The following is a 17,110-nucleotide window of genomic DNA, read 5'->3' as shown; positions in this document are numbered from 1 at the left end:
AAAAAGTATTCCTGAATATTCTTGTGTGCTTTAGATTTTGTTTGCTAGTTATTTTTATTAATGGTTTGCTTTCTTTTTAGCATTTGATAGAGAGCGCAGAGAAGGCCACAAGGGTGAAGCAGATCTCTTTATTCCCAAGACTGAGATACCTGACCCAACATTTTTGAGCTTAACTTAAATATATTCTTTCATCCTTCCTGAAAGTTCTCTAATTTGCCTATAATAGCTTTATCCAAGGACAGAAAGGCCTCAAGACATCTTATATGCCATGGTTATATAAAAAAATACTACATAGTGAATCTTGCTGATCTTTTTTTCTAAGGATCTGAAATTTTTGAAAGAAGAAGGCCTCACTATGACCCAGAATTGTAAAGAAGGAAGAAGACAAACATTAACTCTTTCCTTCCTGAAATTTTGCCATCACATCAGCAGAAGGATGGGTGGAAGGACAGGGTGGAAGGACAGGGAGCAATAAGTGTTCCCGTATAGTCACAACTGGGGCACAAAGCCAGACTGTTCTCTTCTGCTGTGCATTTCCAACATCTGGATATGAACATCAAAAATGCATTCAACTCTCCTGACTCACAATCTTTGGATGGTTTATCCTGCTTTTCCAGGCCACCAAAATCAACCTCAATGGAGTAGTTGTAAAGCAGGTGTCAGTGTTGCCTCTCCCATGCAGCTTCTCTGTCACAGTAGACCACATGTCAGCGAAATGACAGCTTTTCATGCTCTGCTATTGCTCACATGGGGACCATTAGATCTGCAGACAGAATGAATACTGAAACTACATGGCTTATTTTCAGACTTCAGATCTCTTAATCATCTTACGGAATTCTAAGCTTTATGCTGTTAATAGGACACATCCTTTTAAGGGGCTCTTATAACTTGTTGAGATAACTGAAGATGAACACTTCTCACGCAGAACAGAAGGATAAGAGAGAAAACTATTCCAAATGTACTTAAAGCTAAAATATATTTTTTCCTCCAGTGAATATTTAACTTCCTTCTTTTATACTCTGTTTAATTCAAGCAACACCTCTCTTTCTCTCTTTCCCTCTTTCATCTGCCTCTCTTTCTTTCATGTATCCCTCCATCCATTTATCTTCCTACTACCTTCTGTAACCATGAGGTTCCAAACTAGCCTAAGCATGAACCATGTCTGGTTGACGTTCAGACAATTAGAGCAGCCATTCTCTTATGTATGAAGAAGTCTCTAGATAATATAAATTAAACTGTAACTTGCAACCTCAGCTGGGGCTGGAATTTTGGTTGCTAAGTGAAAAACATGAAAAGTATCTCAGCTTTTGGGATATTCCTGTATGTTTTAGATACCTTAAAGCGTAGTCATTAAGCAACTCATCAAATAACCAAATCCTATTTTGCAATCATTTTTGCCGTGGGCGTTAACTGAATCATATGGTTAAGAAAGTCTGGATCACACACACACACACAAACACACACACACACAATTTGACTGGCTGGGAAGGTTGCAGATCATGATCATGTGACCACAGGATGTTGCAACCATTTTGAAAGCAAGCTGGTTGCTAAGACTCAATTTGTGATCATGGGACCATGGGGATAATGCAATGGTTGTAAGTTCAAAGATAGGTTATGAGTCCTTATTTTCAGCACTTTTGTCACTCTGTGGTTAAACAAATGGTCGTAAGTTGTGAACTATCTATTCAACATTTAGGCAGCTTCCATGACAAGGTGGTGTCAGAATTAAGTCAACGTTTCTTCTTTTGTCCAGGAAGAAAAGTTGTTTTTCTCCAACCTAATTCTGACAATGTATGCCCATATAACCAGTACTGTTCCCAATAAACAGACAGTGTGAATCTATTTGATTCTTTAAAAAACAACAACAGTCTGGACATGCAGAGAATATAATATGAGACCCCCCACAAAGGCCTTTTGTTGAGAGGAAATAATAAACAGGGGAATCGTGTTTATTTCTTTAGCCGAGGAGTCTCATTATAGGCAAATCTCCAAAATCTTATTTTCCATGAGTTCTTTTGAATCCATTTTTTAAAGGGTTGCATTTGTATTACTAGCATGTATAAAGGAATATTTGATTTTTGGCATCCTTTATAACTTAAAAGAAATGAATCTCAGGTAAAAATGTAAATGTGTTTTGATTATCAATAGAAATACATCAGAACTAGATAATTGATCTTTTTTCCCCTTTCTCTCTCTTTCTCTCTCTCTCTCTCTCTCACACACACACACGAAGAAACATAGAGACATACACACACACACACACACACACACACACACACAGGAAAAGTTCATTAAAAATACCTGAATGTTTCTGTGATTTGGGGAAAGCAATTTTTTTTAATAAATATGGGACCCTCAGGGCAGTGAAAATAAATTGAAAAAGTACCACCGTTATTTAGAAAGTAATAAAACTGCGGAAGGTGTATGTAAAAATCACAAACTCTTTCAAATGTAGTAACCAATTTTTGTTACACATCCTTGGACCTGATCAATTGGACATTTAGCTTTACTGCACTGTTTTATATAAGATATAAAATCTGGAAATTGAAGGGATACTTAGGACGTGAGTCTATAATCTTTGACAACGTGTTCCAGGGAGCAAAAAGAGAAGGCCTCCATCCACAAAACTCTGGAATGGAGTTTTGGGATGGAGAGGGCTATCTTTTTAATTCCACAATTTTGATGGCTGCTGTCTCTTTGATAAAAGATTTTACATGGTTAGCGCTAAAAGAGAAAGAAAGTATTATGTGCGTTTAGTCTCAACAGAATCCAAAAGTGCTTCTGAAAATACTGCAAGTGCGCTCTAAATATTTTAGTTTATTCAGAGACCAATGATAAATATAATATGGACATTCACAATTATTTAACCTGAGGGGTGCTTGGCGCTCTCTGAGCTTGGTTGTTTTCTTGCAGACATTTCATTACTTAAATTAGGTATGATCATCAGTGCTAGGGACACGGTGGCTCAGTGGGTTAGGACGCTGAGCTTGTCGATCAGAAGGTCGGCAATTTGGCGGGTCGAATCCCGAGTGCCGCATAACAGAGTGAGCGCCTGTTACTCATCCCAGCTTCTGCCAACCTAGCAGTTCGAAAGCACGTAAAAATGCAAGTAGAAAAATAGGGACCACTACGGTGGGAAGGTAACAGCATTCTGTGCGCCTTTGGCGTCTAGTCATGCCGGCCACATGACCACGGAGACGTCCTCGGACAAGCGCTGGCTCTTCGGCTTTGAAACGGAGATGAGCACCGGCCCCTAGAGTTGAAAACGACTAGCATGCATGTGCGGGGGAACCTTTAACTTTACCTTTATCAGTGCTAGTGCTAAGTGACATGAGTAGCACTGATGTTGTTATCTAGTATGGGTGATGAAATGTCCCAAAAACAACCAAGTTCAAAGAGCACCAAAGACCCCTCATTTCAACCCTGAACTACTAATATTCTCCTTTATTTAAGTTATTTAATTACTACCTTCCTAAATAGAAAGGTCTTTTAACAGCTTCTGGATAATTATGAATAAAACAAGTAAGGCAGAAACACCACCAAAAAGTATTTCATGGGGATGTGACTCCAGATGTTGTGATATAAGCATAGGGCTTCATGCATTGGTTCAGATATCCTGGATTCAGAGGGGTTTTTTGGGGGGTTATGATCCAGAAACCATTGGGAACATATCTCATACGAGCAATAAGAACGTTGCATTCCGGAGTAATTAAACTTTCTAATTCAGGTGTGTTATAATTATGCTATCTACCACTGTGGCTACATCTGCATTCTCCAACAATAGATACAATTGGCACATCAACCTCCATTATGAAAAGACCCTCCTGCACACAGTTGAAAGTAGGAATTCAAGTTGACCGTTGAGTCTAGAAGAGTATCCAATCACTAAGATTTTGTGTTTATGGGTGTCTGGTTTCACTCACCAGTAGGATTAGATTCAACGTATTGAACTTCCCATTCATTCCAGCCCCCACCCTTCCCAAAATGATTCTATTTACAAATAATGATTGAAAACCTGCACACCTTTTCTGGAATTGCATGTTAGGGCAAATAGAGCTTACTCTTACAGATGATAATAATAATAATAATAATAATAATAATAATAATAATATTAATAATAATAATAATAATAATAATAATAATAATAAAATAACTATTATTATTATTATTATTATTATTATTATTATTATTATTATTATTATTATTATTATTATTATTATTATTATTATTATTATTATTATTATTATTATTATTTGGAAGGGACCTTGGAGGTCATCTAGTCCAACCCCCCCTGCTCAGGCAGGAAACCCTATACCATTTCAGGCAAATGGCTGTCCAGTCTCTTCTTAAAAACTTCCAGTGTTGGAGCATTCACCGCTTTTGGAGGCAGGTTGTTCCACTGGTTAGTTGTTCTAACTGTCAGGAATTTTCTCCTTAGTTCTAGGTTGCTTCTCTCCTTGACTAGTTTCCATCCGTTGCTTCTTGTCCTGCTTTCAGGCGCTTTGGAGAATAGCTTGACTCCCTCTTCTTTGTGGCAGCCCCTGAGATATTGGAACACTGCTATCATGTCACCCCTAGTCCTCCTCTTCATTAAACTTGACATACCAATTCCAGCAACCGTTCCCTATATGTTTTAGCCTCCAGTCCCCCAATCATCTTTGTTGCTCTTCTCTGTACCCTTTCTAGAGTCTCGACATCTTTTTTACATCGTGGTGACCAAAACTGGATGCAGTATTCCAGGTGTGGCCTTACCAAAGCATTGTAAAGTGGTATTAGTACTTGTATTAGTTTGGTACAAAACTCCCACGCTCAAATTACCTCCTATCAATTGTTGCACGTTGATGTTGAACGTCATGAGAATGGAGCCATAAAAGGCAAACAAGCAAGCATCCAATCACCCAGAAAGCACTGAAACCACCATTCTTGTATGTGCATGAATTGAGAAGAGAGGGGAAGAGAGAGACGGCATAAGAATGGAGTCCAGAGCGCACTCAAGCCAAGATCTTTGCATTAAATAAGACAGCAGCCATAAGGTGTCTACTTCAGGAAATATCTCTGGCGACACTACAGTTCTGGATAATATCAGATCAAAGCTAAGTTCTGTTAAGTGGGGCTCAAATTCACCCAAGTGAAGTTGGATTGAATCCTCACTTAAGATACAACAGCACAGCCCTTTTGTAGTGCTTTTCTTACAGCAAGGATGTGTGATAAATGCCATCGGACAAGCCTGGCTCCCTAGTGAAAATTAAAAAAAACACCTTAGAATATGTCTAGATTATACAAGGAATGCAAGCCTTAATGGATAGTCTAGCCTGCCATTTACACCAATTGGATTTAGAATTTCTCCTAAAATATAAGCATCTTGTAATCAGCAATGCAAGAACTACATTCTGTGCCCAAGCGAGAAGACTCCCTTAGGCCAGATCCAACATACAGACTAGGTTGTTTACTGAATTGATAAAGTTCTGTAGCATTTTAAAATTGCATTAGGTTGTTTTAACCTTTATGATTGACCTTATATAATAAATGTTTAGGGGACACGGTGGCTCAGTGGGTTAGGACGCTGAGCTTGTCGATCGGAAGGTCGGCAGTTTGGCGGGTCGAATCCCGAGTGCCGCGTAACAGAGTGAGCGCCTGTTACTCGTCCCAGCTTCTGCCAACCTAGCAGTTCGAAAGCACGTAAAAATGCAAGTAGAAAAATAGGGACCACTACGGTGGGAAGGTAACAGCGTTCCGTGCGCCTTTGGCGTCTAGTCATGCCGGCCACATGACCACGGAGATGTCCTCGGACAAACGCTGGCTCTTCGGCTTTGAAACGGAGATGAGCACCGGCCCCTAGAGTCGGAAACGACTAGCACGCATGTGCGGGGGAAACTTTACCTTTACTTTACTAATAAATGTTTGTTGTTGTTGTGTTTCTGTATTCATTCTCCCTTCTGGTCTAAAGACTGCTTTAACAAATAGTTTTAAATTATTGCCATGGGAAGTTGGAAAATATTTCCCTGTCTCTAGATCTAACATGCTGGAAACCTTTTGTATTTTTTTTAAAAAAGTACATATCCTATATTTAGCATCTGGGGGTACACACCATAACCCTAAATCCAGTTTTCTCTATCATGTATATTCTTATGTCCTAGTTAGTACATAGTAATCAGTCTCATGAAATAACTAAGATATGTGTTTATTTTTCTTGGTTAAAGTTCACAATCTGTAATAGCTGAGTCAGCGTAATGAGCAAGGATTACGCTCACACTTCTGTTGGAGAAGACTGCTGAATTTTAAAGAAATTGCTGATGAAAACAGAAAAGGTTAGACCACTGCCCTGTAATTTAATCCACTGCAAACATTGACATACTTCTTGTTAAACTGCTCTAGACGATGAATAAAAGAATATAAAGAAAAGGAATAAGAATGTGGGTAATGATAATTACACCTTGATTTAAAATGCAATGAAAATTCATCTACCACAATATAAAGCTTATCCAATGCTCTTTTCATTGAAGTAGACTTATAAGGGGAAGAAATTTATGAGAAAGGCAAAGGATTTTGTTCCACAGTTATTCTGGAAGATTTTAATCAGTTCTAATCCTTACCTAAATGTAGCTTTAATTCATACTTATACAAACGCAGAGAAAACAGTGCAAAAACTATGTGACCTTAATCATCGTTGACCTCAATGTGTCATATATTCAGTTAATGCTATGCCTTTCAAAATTGTATTGATTAAAAAGTACTGCACAATGAATTGGCTACAGTCCTGTGTACAGTCCTTCACATCTGTCACTATCGTCTTGAAAAAGCTTTCAAATTTGAACCATTCAAACTGAACTGTCTTGATTACGTCTGAAACGTTTTGAGCTTGGGGAAAAAAAATCTCTCCTTGGCATCTGAAACACTGCATTTCAAACCCAAAGTGATTCCAGAATTATTGAAACAACATGTTCCAAATCCAGGGCAGAGCATTTCAAATTTTAAACATTTGCACTGTCTCTCCAGCCAGGCAAGCTCTCTTGTTTAAAATATCTCTAACATCTATGTAAATCAAAACACGACCATCTGTTACTATTACCTTGAAGTTCTTCTTATTAGTGATACATCAAGTTCCCTATATTTCTCTTGGCTCCTCAATTCTGACATCTACTAGCTGACAAGAATAAAGTGTCATCCATAGAGAAGCAACTATTCTCGTTTAAGCTTGTAGTCTAGAAAAGTTAGGGAGAATAATCCTGCTACTGCCATCTTTTTAGTTTTTATGTAAGCTACTTTTAAGGAAAGGATAAGAAGGCATTATAATATAGAAGGCATGACAAACTGAGATAGGAAGACAAAGGTTTAATGGCTTTTAAACATTACTTTGAGTTATAAAGGCAGCAGCTAAATCCATATTGGGGGGCAAGGAGTTATGACGAAGTACTGATCAAATTTTGATGAAAAACAATTCTTCTTCCATTCTTTTCTCTCTTAGCTTACCATTTCATTAAAAAGTAGGGAATTTTTGTTGTTGTTTTATGCTTTAAAATCAGTGTTGATTACTCAGGTCCCAGATTAGAAATAAAAAATAGAATAGCTATTTTCCAAATATTCTTTGAAACACCTAAAGGCCCATCTGAAGAACTGGAATGGGCCAACTCACCATGGCCAACTCACTACAGCCAACTTGCTGCAGGACAACTCACAGTGGACAACTTACCATGGAATAACTCGCCACAGGATGATTCCACAAATACAAAATTTAAATTAATTTCAAAGGGATCATGGTCAATAATAATAAAATAAAGAAAGTCAATCCACAATTGCAAGAGTGAATTGTCCAGCAGAAAGTTGTCCCCTGGGAGGTTGCCTGTGGAGAGTTGTCCAGTGATAAGTTGGCCATGGTGTGCTGGCCAGCGTGAGTTGGCTGCAGAAAGTTGTCCTCAACCCCTTGTGAGAAACGAAAATATTGGCTATTGTTCTTCTAGGCACAGGTGAACTAAATCAGGCCTCATGGACAAAGTATTGAACCAAAGTCTGTGCTATGCTCAGTTTTACAATTCGAAGGCGCTATTTGTAATCCCAATTGCAACTGTACTTTACTTAATATGATTTTGCTATGCTTGCTTGTTTCAAATATATTTAGAACATAAGGACTGGAACTGTGAGAAACAGAGAACTGAAAGTAGCTGATGGGTGCGGGTTCCGATGTACGCAGGTATGTGGAAAGTTACGATCAGCAGAAAGTCTGCAGAAAGTGCAGGGTTGCTGACCATCTGCTTGTGGTTTAAGATATAAGGTATAAAAGATGTAGTATGGATGTGGTTGAGGCCACTTGCCCCTAGCCATCTCTATGACTGCTGGTCCAAAGCTGGTCCTCATTGCAAGTATGTAGTGACTGCTTTGTGTTCTAAATTTCAATACATAAACCTCTGATTCCTAAAGTGAGATGTCTGTAATGTGCTGTCTTGTGTCTTTTAATGGATTTTTTTCCACGACACCTGAAGAACAGATCAGGATTTATCTATAAGGTCAGCAATCAATTCAAAACACTACTAATCTTCAGAAAACAAAGCAAGAACTCATTTCAAACATTTTCTGTGATGAAAAGCTAGGGATCTACTTGTAATCTGAAGACTGTAATAATCGTGTCTCTATATGACTGTGTTCAGTCACTAAATTATAACTACAAGTATGTTTCTTGGGAAAAAATACTAGGTGTTTATCGTTAGTTAAAAATGTATTCTGAAGTTTATTTACAAAGCATGTGATATCTTATATCCTAAAATCACAATAAAGTAGAGACTTTCAATCTCTCTTTGTGCCCTCTTGATATTTCCTACCACTACGAATAAAGTAATGCTAAGTTTACTCAATTAAGTCTAACTGACATTTTCTCTAAGTTACATTAGATATGAAAGCTGCCCCAAATTTCAACGTCTTTTTTACTGATGGATCATTTTAAGAATAGAGAATTATATTCATTTTGTTTTGGCACTGGCTTGCCTCTAACTGACTTTTGGCTATTGACATAAAATCACACACTTTTATTTGGTGATCAAAGTCACCTTTCATAAAGGGAACTCTTACCTAAGCCATGTCTGTGAGTTGACATTGGAGGCAAGACGGTCCAAGCTTTTGTCTTCGGATTATAACATTCGACCGTGTTTAATGTCTTTAAGCCATCTCGCCCTCCAATAACAAAGAGCTTGTCATCAATAACAGCCACACCAAACTGTAGCCTTCTTCCATTCATTACTCCAGCCTGGATCCATATATTGGTCCTAAGATCGTATTTCTCAATGGTTGTAGCACCTGCTGAGGGAACATCAATAATGAAATTAGTGAGAGCACAGAACGACTCACATGATTTATAGCAATAATAATAATTGGAAAAAAAGCCCTCTTTTAAAGTAAACACCTGAGCCTCATTATTTATCAGGAAACACATTCATTCAACACATTTCTTTCCATTGTAGTGAAAAACAGAAGCCCAGCAATCTTGGCAAAGGCACAGATCCTTGAATCCAGTTATCAAGACAGAGTGTATCTGTGTAATTCTCACAGTTCCTAAGCAGCCGTTTCAGGTTTCACTTCCCTATTATTTTGGCAGCTTATCATACAGGAAGCTCAAGGGGAACAAATTAATTATTTTAAAATTCAGATGAGAGAATTCATACCTCATTAAAGCCCTCGGTTACTACATCTGGTGTATGTTTTGGTTGGAATTTCTCCTGCTGCTAGTTGGATCCACCTATTGGGAGGCTCAGATTTAAGGATTACTCTTCCTACATTTTCTGTCAGTTTTGCCCATTTCTGTCTTCTGTAGCATTTCTTACCAATATGGGCCACTGAAACTTCTTTTCACTGTAGGAACCCAAGTTAAAGCATCTTGGGTAGAAGCTTCGACAACCAGCAAAGAGGGCTTGTTGTTAACTTCCTATCTGAGTTATTTATTATTTATTTATTTATTTGTTTTTATAAACCGCCCTTCTCCCGAGGGACTCGGGGTGGTGTACAGAGTAAGATAGGCAACATAATGAAACAGTATTGAAAAACAATAATCAAAACAAAACAAACTGGGACCCCAATTAGAGCTATCAGAGCTATCAGGCCAGGCCGGACTGCTGGAATAGGTAAGTCTTTAAGTCGCGCCGGAAGGTGCGGAGGTCGGGGGCCATCCGGATTTCAGTTGGTAAGCAGTTCCAGAGGGCTGGCGCACCCACTGAGAATGCCCTCCCCCTGGGGGCCACCAGCCGACATTCCTTGAGCGGTGGCACCCTGAGGAGGCCCTCTCTGTGGGAGCGCACAGGGCGGGCGGTGGGGTGTTGACATTGGCAGAAGGTGCTCCCGTAGGTAGTCCGGACCCATGCCATGTAGGGCTTTGTATGTCATTGTTAGCACCTTGAACTTCACTCGGAAGGCAACCGGAAGCCAGTGCAGCGCACGGAGGAGAGGTGTGATATGGGAGTATCGGGAGGCTCCCAAAAGTGTCCGTGCCGCTGCACTTTGCACCAGTTGAAGCTTCCGAGTGGATCTCAAGGGCAGCCCCATGTAGAGAGCGTTACAGTAGTCTAGGCGAGAGGTCACAAGGGCATGGGTGACTGTACGTAAGGCATCCAGGTCCAGATAAGGCCGTAGTTGGCGCACCAGTTGAACCCGGGAGAAGGCCCCCTTGGTCACAGCTCCTATGTGATCTTCCAGGGAGAGCTGTGAGTCTAGGAGGACACCCAGGTTGCGGGCCCTATCAACAGGGGGTAGTAACTCATCCCCGATGTTAAGGGATGGGATGCTCTGAGTATCCTGGCTTGCCGGTACGTACAGCCATTCAGTCTTGTCCGGGTTCAGTTGAAGCCTGTTCCTCCCCATCCATTCCCGGACCGCTTTCAGGCAGCGGGACATCACGTCGATGGCATCACTGATGTTGTTTGGAGTTGAGATGAAAAGCTGGGTGTCATCAGCATACTGATGGTACCCTACTCCAAAGCTGCGAATGATCTCACCCAGCGGTTTCATGTAGATGTTGAACAGGAGAGGCGAGAGGACCGACCCCTGAGGGACTCCGCAAACGAGAGGCCTCGGGGTCGACCTCTGTCCCCCTGCCAGCACCGACTGCGAGCGACCCTGGAGAAAGGAGGAGAACCAACGCAGAACCGTGCCTCCCACTCCCAGTCCCCTGAGGCGTCGCAGCAAGATACCATGGTCGATGGTATCGAAAGCCGCCGAAAGGTCTAATAAGACTAGGACAGAGGAATGGCCCCTGTCCCAGGCTCTCCAGAGATCATTCATCAGAGCGACCAATGCCGTCTCCGTGCTGTAGCCCGGCCTGAAGCCCGATTGGTACGGGTCTAGATAAACCGCTTCATCCAGGACCTGAGGAAGTTGGTGCGCCACCACGCTCTCAACAACCTTCGCAAGGAAGCGAAGATTGGAGACTGGACGAAAGTTATTCAATGAGGATGGGTCCAAGGTGGGCTTCTTGAGGAGAGCTCTCACCACCGCCTCCTTCAAGGCGGTGGGGAAGTGACCCTCACTCAGAGAAGCAGAGATGACCGCCAGGAACCAGCCTCGTGTCCCCTCTCGAGCCGCATAAGCCAGCCAGGAAGGGCACGGGTCCAGTAAGCATGTGGAGGAGCTCAACCTCCTCATAATCCTGTCCACTTCCTTAGGAGTCACAGGATCAAATTCCTCCCAGATGACGTCGACAAGACTGTCCATTTCTTGTTCTTCCAACTCAGCCCAGTTGGAGTCCAGGCCGGTTCGAATCCGAGCAATTTTATCCAGCAGATATTGACCGAATTCCTCGGATAGACCCTGCAAGGGTTCCTCCCTCACCTCTTGGTTCAGTAGGGAGCGAGTCACCCTGAACAAGGCAGCCGGGCGATTATCTGCGGACGCGATGAGGGTGGAAAAGTAGTTGGATTTTGCCACCCTTATCGCAGTGAGATAAGACCTGCTGAGGATTCTTAATCGCAATCGGTCGGATTCGGATCGACTGGATCTCCAACGGCTCTCTAGGCCCCATCTCCGACGCTTCATCTCCCGGAGCTCCGCGGTGAACCATGGGGCTCGCTGGGATCTGCGCCGGGTCAGAGGCCGCAGGGGTACAACTCGGTCCAGAGCCTCCGTGGCTGCCTTTTCCCAGGCTTCCACTAAGGCATCCGCCGAGCTGTGAGCAGGGAGTGCATGTGTGTCCCCAAGCGCTGCCTGGAACCTATCAGGGTCCATTAGGTGCCTAGGGCGGTACCATCTGGTTGGCACCGTGCACCCACGGCGGGGGGTGGCAAAGGGGAAGTCTAGCCGTAGGAGGTGATGATCGGTCCATGACAGGGGCGTAACAGTCGTGGCACCCCAACCGATATCATGTTAATGTCCCTTCCCCTTGAACTGCTCTCATTTTTAGAACAGAAGATTGTAGGAAGTAGCCCATCCAAATGTAAAGTCTTAACCAACAGAATACAAAACAATGCACTTCTGGGTTTGTTGGTTTGTTTTAAGGAAACCTTTCTAAATGAGAAGTATTCAAAATCAGCGTGAAAGAAAGTTTGTTATTGTTTAGCATTAAATATTTTTTAACTTATTTCTCTACCGTTGTGCTGTTTCTGTAAAACAGTCTTTCAAACTAAAGGTTTTATAGAGAAATGAAATAGCTACTCTCTTAATTGAAAAAAACCAACAACAACAAACAAAAGACCCATTAAACATGGTTGAAATGAAAGTGTTTAATGGTAATAAAAGTTGTTGTGCAATGTGAATTTTATTTGAATCTCAGTCTAATAGAATAATTATAATCAACACAACCGTAGATATTAAATTTTCTTCTAATTTGCTCCTTAGCACAAGAAATATGAGCTAATGCGGCATTCGATTATATTTAAATGCTTTTTTCCCCCCATAGATGTTAATTCAGAACAAGAACTTATACAAATGAATTCACCCTCTAATTAGACTGAGTTAAATGCAACATTCTTTGTATCGTATTACCAAGCAGATTGCTCGAAAATATCATGGACTTCGCCAATTTACAGAAGTCATTGCTTGAATTGTGGTATCCCAAACCAAAACTGAATCTTTGTAATTGTAACTTGGCTAATACATTTTAAAAGCGTTAGAACTAATTTTGCAATAGAAGTCGGTACAAAATCTTTTAGAAACTGATTTGTAACTATTTATGGGTCATATGGCATGTTCCTTCTAACTCACTGTACTGGAAGAGAGAAGTTATTTCTTTTTTTTCCCCCAAGAGTAAACAATGACATACCCAAAGGCTATCTTTGCATGTTTGTATACTCACGTCTTAATTTATATTTGGCAAGAGGTTATTTTTTTTCATTGGGGATTTGATTTCAGGCGAGCAGTCTGACCTGTTCAACATCACTTAGTGCTGTCTCTCACACATCTTCCTGTAAACCATTTTTTTAATGTAAGCCTATAGCCATTATAGAATTGTAGAAATTAGAGCTGCCATTCAAATTTTGCATAAGTTCAAAGAGAATTGGAAATTTCTATTTTGGAAGCATTTTGTAAAAAGTAGATAGGATTAGAAAATGTGCCTCTATGAAACTGTAATTAATTATACACTTCCATGCTACAGATAAACAGTTTATGAGATTTTACATATTTAACAGTGAGTTTGGTCTCAGCTGCCAGCCTTAGACCTGAGCTGGTGAGTTGTGCTGCTTTTGTTCGGCTTTGTGTAAGGCTGGCAGCTGAGACCAGCCCATCCACTCAAAACACACCCCCACCCAATCAGAACACACCCACCATTCAAAACACACTCCCACCCAATCAGAACACACCTAATCCCCCACCCAATCAGAGCACACCTCCACCCACAGAACACACCCCCTCTGGCAGTTGAAAAAAGAGGAACAAACAGCCACTACCACATGCTTTTCCCAGAAGAAGGAAGCTGAAGCCACCAGCCTGATGATGACGGATGGGATTCCGTCGAAACGTTGCTCCTACACCTTTTATTCTATGCAGGGGGAAAACCCGAATGACCAAAGATCCACATACAAACACCCGCGAAAACCTCACACACACACACACACACACACACACACACACACACACACAGCACTGAGGTTTGAAACCTCAGTGCTGTGTGATGGGTAAGCTCCAGTGGTGGCATTCAGCCGGTTTACACCACTTTTGCAGAACCAGTAGTTAATTTTTTGTTGCCCAGGCCCAGAATAGACTTCCGGAAGCGGCATCCACACAGAGAACCAGTTGTTCACATATTTGAATCTCACCACTGGTAAGCTCCCATCCTTGCCCCAGCAACTGTCTACCTGGCAATTGGAAAGCATGCAAATGCGAGTAGATCAATAGGTACCATTTCACGTCCATGGAAATGTCTTTGGACGACACTGGCTCCCTTGGCTAAGCAATGGAGGTGAACATCGCCCCCTAGAGTCAGACACAACCGGGCAGGGGAAACCTTTACTTTTATATATCATGTAGCTAAAGTATTTAAAACTACAATGAATTTTCAGATTGGCCTTTAAGAGTTACAATAATATTTATTAGTACTATAACAATATTTCATACATGATTTATTTCTTTTAGTAACTTGGCATTGAATTTTATGTTATGAAAATTGGTTTGAAATAGATCAGCTCTTCAACTGCAAGCAGTCTTCTCAACAGCACACCTTTATCCTATATTAGAGATGTGAGATTTGGGTCGATCACATCCTGTTCTGTGCTTATTAATCTTATTCCCAAATAGAACCTAAACTGCAAATGCTGTTATAAAGTCTTGAAATTCTACAGCAAAATATCTCCTAGGAAACATATATAGATATCGGTCATGTTGTTCCCAAAGTTTAAGAATGAGCTTGACATCACTATGAAATGATAAATTTATGTTAAAAAAAATAACAGAAAGCTTATTCAGGGCATTATTTCCATAAACAAATACATTTTCTAAATAATAAATTGGAACAGGTGAAAGTCTTAAATTAAAATGCCTTGGATGTTATTCCTAAGCTAACGTTTTTTTCCCTGCTAACAAGCTCTCAGTAGTTGCTACACTGAAGAGATTTTGACAGGCTATTATGGGATATTCAGCATTTTCCCTGTGCTCTCTCCACTTCTTTTTTCCCCCTGCTTCTGCAATGATTTATTTTCAGGACTTTGAAGGTTCTTATTCAATCTTCTTCATGAAACCTGAGTATAGATGATTATTAAGCCAACTTAGATTAGAAGGGATATTTTTCTAGAGGTTTCAAAAGAACAAAAGCATGATAAGAATTATTGGAGTGTAGAATTTCTCTGTACCTATTTGCTTATTTAGCCAAGTATCTGTGCAACTAAATCTCCAGACCAACGTCTCACATACCTTTTATGACTTGTGGACTTCAACTCCCAGAATTCCTCAGCCAGCCATGCTGAGGGGAATGAGAGAGGTTTCCATAGTGAGCCATGCTGGCTGAGGAATGTTGGGAGTTGAAGTCCACAAGTCATAAAAGGGCCAAGTTTGAAGACCCCTCCATTAGATGATAGCTAGGCTAAAGACATTGTGACTGTGCAAGCCCTGTATTTATTAAAACTGTAAATATATCCTGGTGGCTCTTGGTTTTATATTTGTATAATTTTAATTGCTATTTAACTTTTATTATTATTATTATTATTATTTATGGTGGTCGGACTATCCCCCAAAGGACAGTGCGATACAAAGAAATGGTTTGTTGTGTTGAAAAGAAAATTAAAATTTCCTGAATTATGGGTGCCATGTTGTTCTTTATCCAGAAGACATACATTAATTTATCAAAGTAATAAAGAAAACCCTAATCCAAACACAATTAATTATTACTTTTCTTCTGGATAGGTCAGCATTTTGACTGCACTTTCCCCTTCCAAATTCCATCTTGCTTTTTGTTCATAAAAGCTACTAGTTCTATTCCAGATTTTTCTATTTCCCGGCAAGTTCTATCAAAGTTCAAAGCTCTGCCTTTTTCTGAACTTTTTCCTCTGGGGACAAATTTGGGATTATCGCCAAAGCTCCTGGTGAATTTTTTTTGCATAGCTTTAATGTTTAGCACTTTGTCAGGAAACTATGTATGTTTTTTTTTGTTACTTATTTCCTTATGAGCTGATTCAGAGAGACCTTTAGAATTTTCTCTTTTTTTTCCTTTTTAATTATTTCATGCCTGTGAAACAGCATAGTGGTAATTCTTTTTTCTTTTTCTTTGTATAAATATTTTATTAGAATTTTTTTAACATAACATAAATCATTCAGTAATTTGTAAAACAGAATGTTGTCTGAGTAACATTTATCAGACAGTCCTTAACAATTAATTCTATGATCAATATTCCATATGTTAATTTCATTTGATTTCCCCTTTCCCCAAAGTATCTTTCTTTGCAAAACATTAGATTAAGGCAATTCTCATTATTTTGATTTACAACGGTTAAGTGTACAGTTTCAATAATCCTATTTGTCATTTTAGTTGCCTTATCATAAATCCTGTTACCCTGTTTATTTCAGCTTATTTCTCCCCCCAAATTCTAGATATGGTAATTCTTTTGGTCTTTGGCTTTTCAAATAGTGGGCATACCAAGATGTTATTCCAAGCAGTTTTAAAAAGGAGACTAGATTTTAAAAAGCAAAGTAGTTTCTTAAGTTAAATTGCATTTTGCTCTCAGATCATCACTTTTGATCCACGAGGGGCAGATTGTCTTTAAAAATGTCACTACTTTCACCTACTTGCCTGGAAAACTTCCCAAGATTTTGCTTAGCCAAGCCTCAAGGTGAGCTTGTTCTCGGTGTCCATAAACCAAAAGAACACAAGTGCATCATTAACGTTTATGTAACTGTTAATTTTATATCTGTCTGAAAGCAGATGGTTGATTTCATTCTGTATAGGAGGAATTATTGGTCTAATAATAAAAAAAAACCTGCAAATACATTAGCAACTATTACTTGGCAGTTTTCCCAGATCATCGACAGATTCAAAGACTGTACAGGTTCACGAAAATATTTATTTCACAACTACATAAAATAGTTTTTTTTTTAATTTTCGCAGGGTGCAATGTGAAGGAACAAGGCAAACCTTCCAAAATGTAAACCATGTGCATACTTAAAGAAGAACCTTAGGAAAAAGAAGTAAATTAAGCTAAGGCATTACAGG

The 17,110-nt window shown here is 40.0% G+C and overlaps 1 protein-coding gene across 1 annotated transcript in view; it reads right to left on the bottom strand.

Moving 5' to 3' along the window:
* Positions 1-17,110, bottom strand: part of KLHL1 (kelch like family member 1) — a gene marked incomplete at its 5' end in the record, with an annotated part of 135,141 nt that overhangs the window by 25,646 nt on the left and 92,385 nt on the right. The window contains one exon of the mRNA XM_081326408.1: positions 9,064-9,288. Within this exon, the coding sequence (XP_081182534.1) occupies positions 9,064-9,288 (225 nt within the window). The remainder of the gene's footprint in view (positions 1-9,063; positions 9,289-17,110) is intronic.

The sequence above is a fragment of the Vipera berus genome (assembly GCF_964194415.1).
Source record: "Vipera berus genome assembly, chromosome: 4".
NCBI lineage: Eukaryota > Metazoa > Chordata > Lepidosauria > Squamata > Viperidae > Vipera > Vipera berus.
The sequence above is the reverse complement of the archived record's forward strand: the minus strand, read 5'-3'. Positions and strand labels throughout refer to the sequence as shown.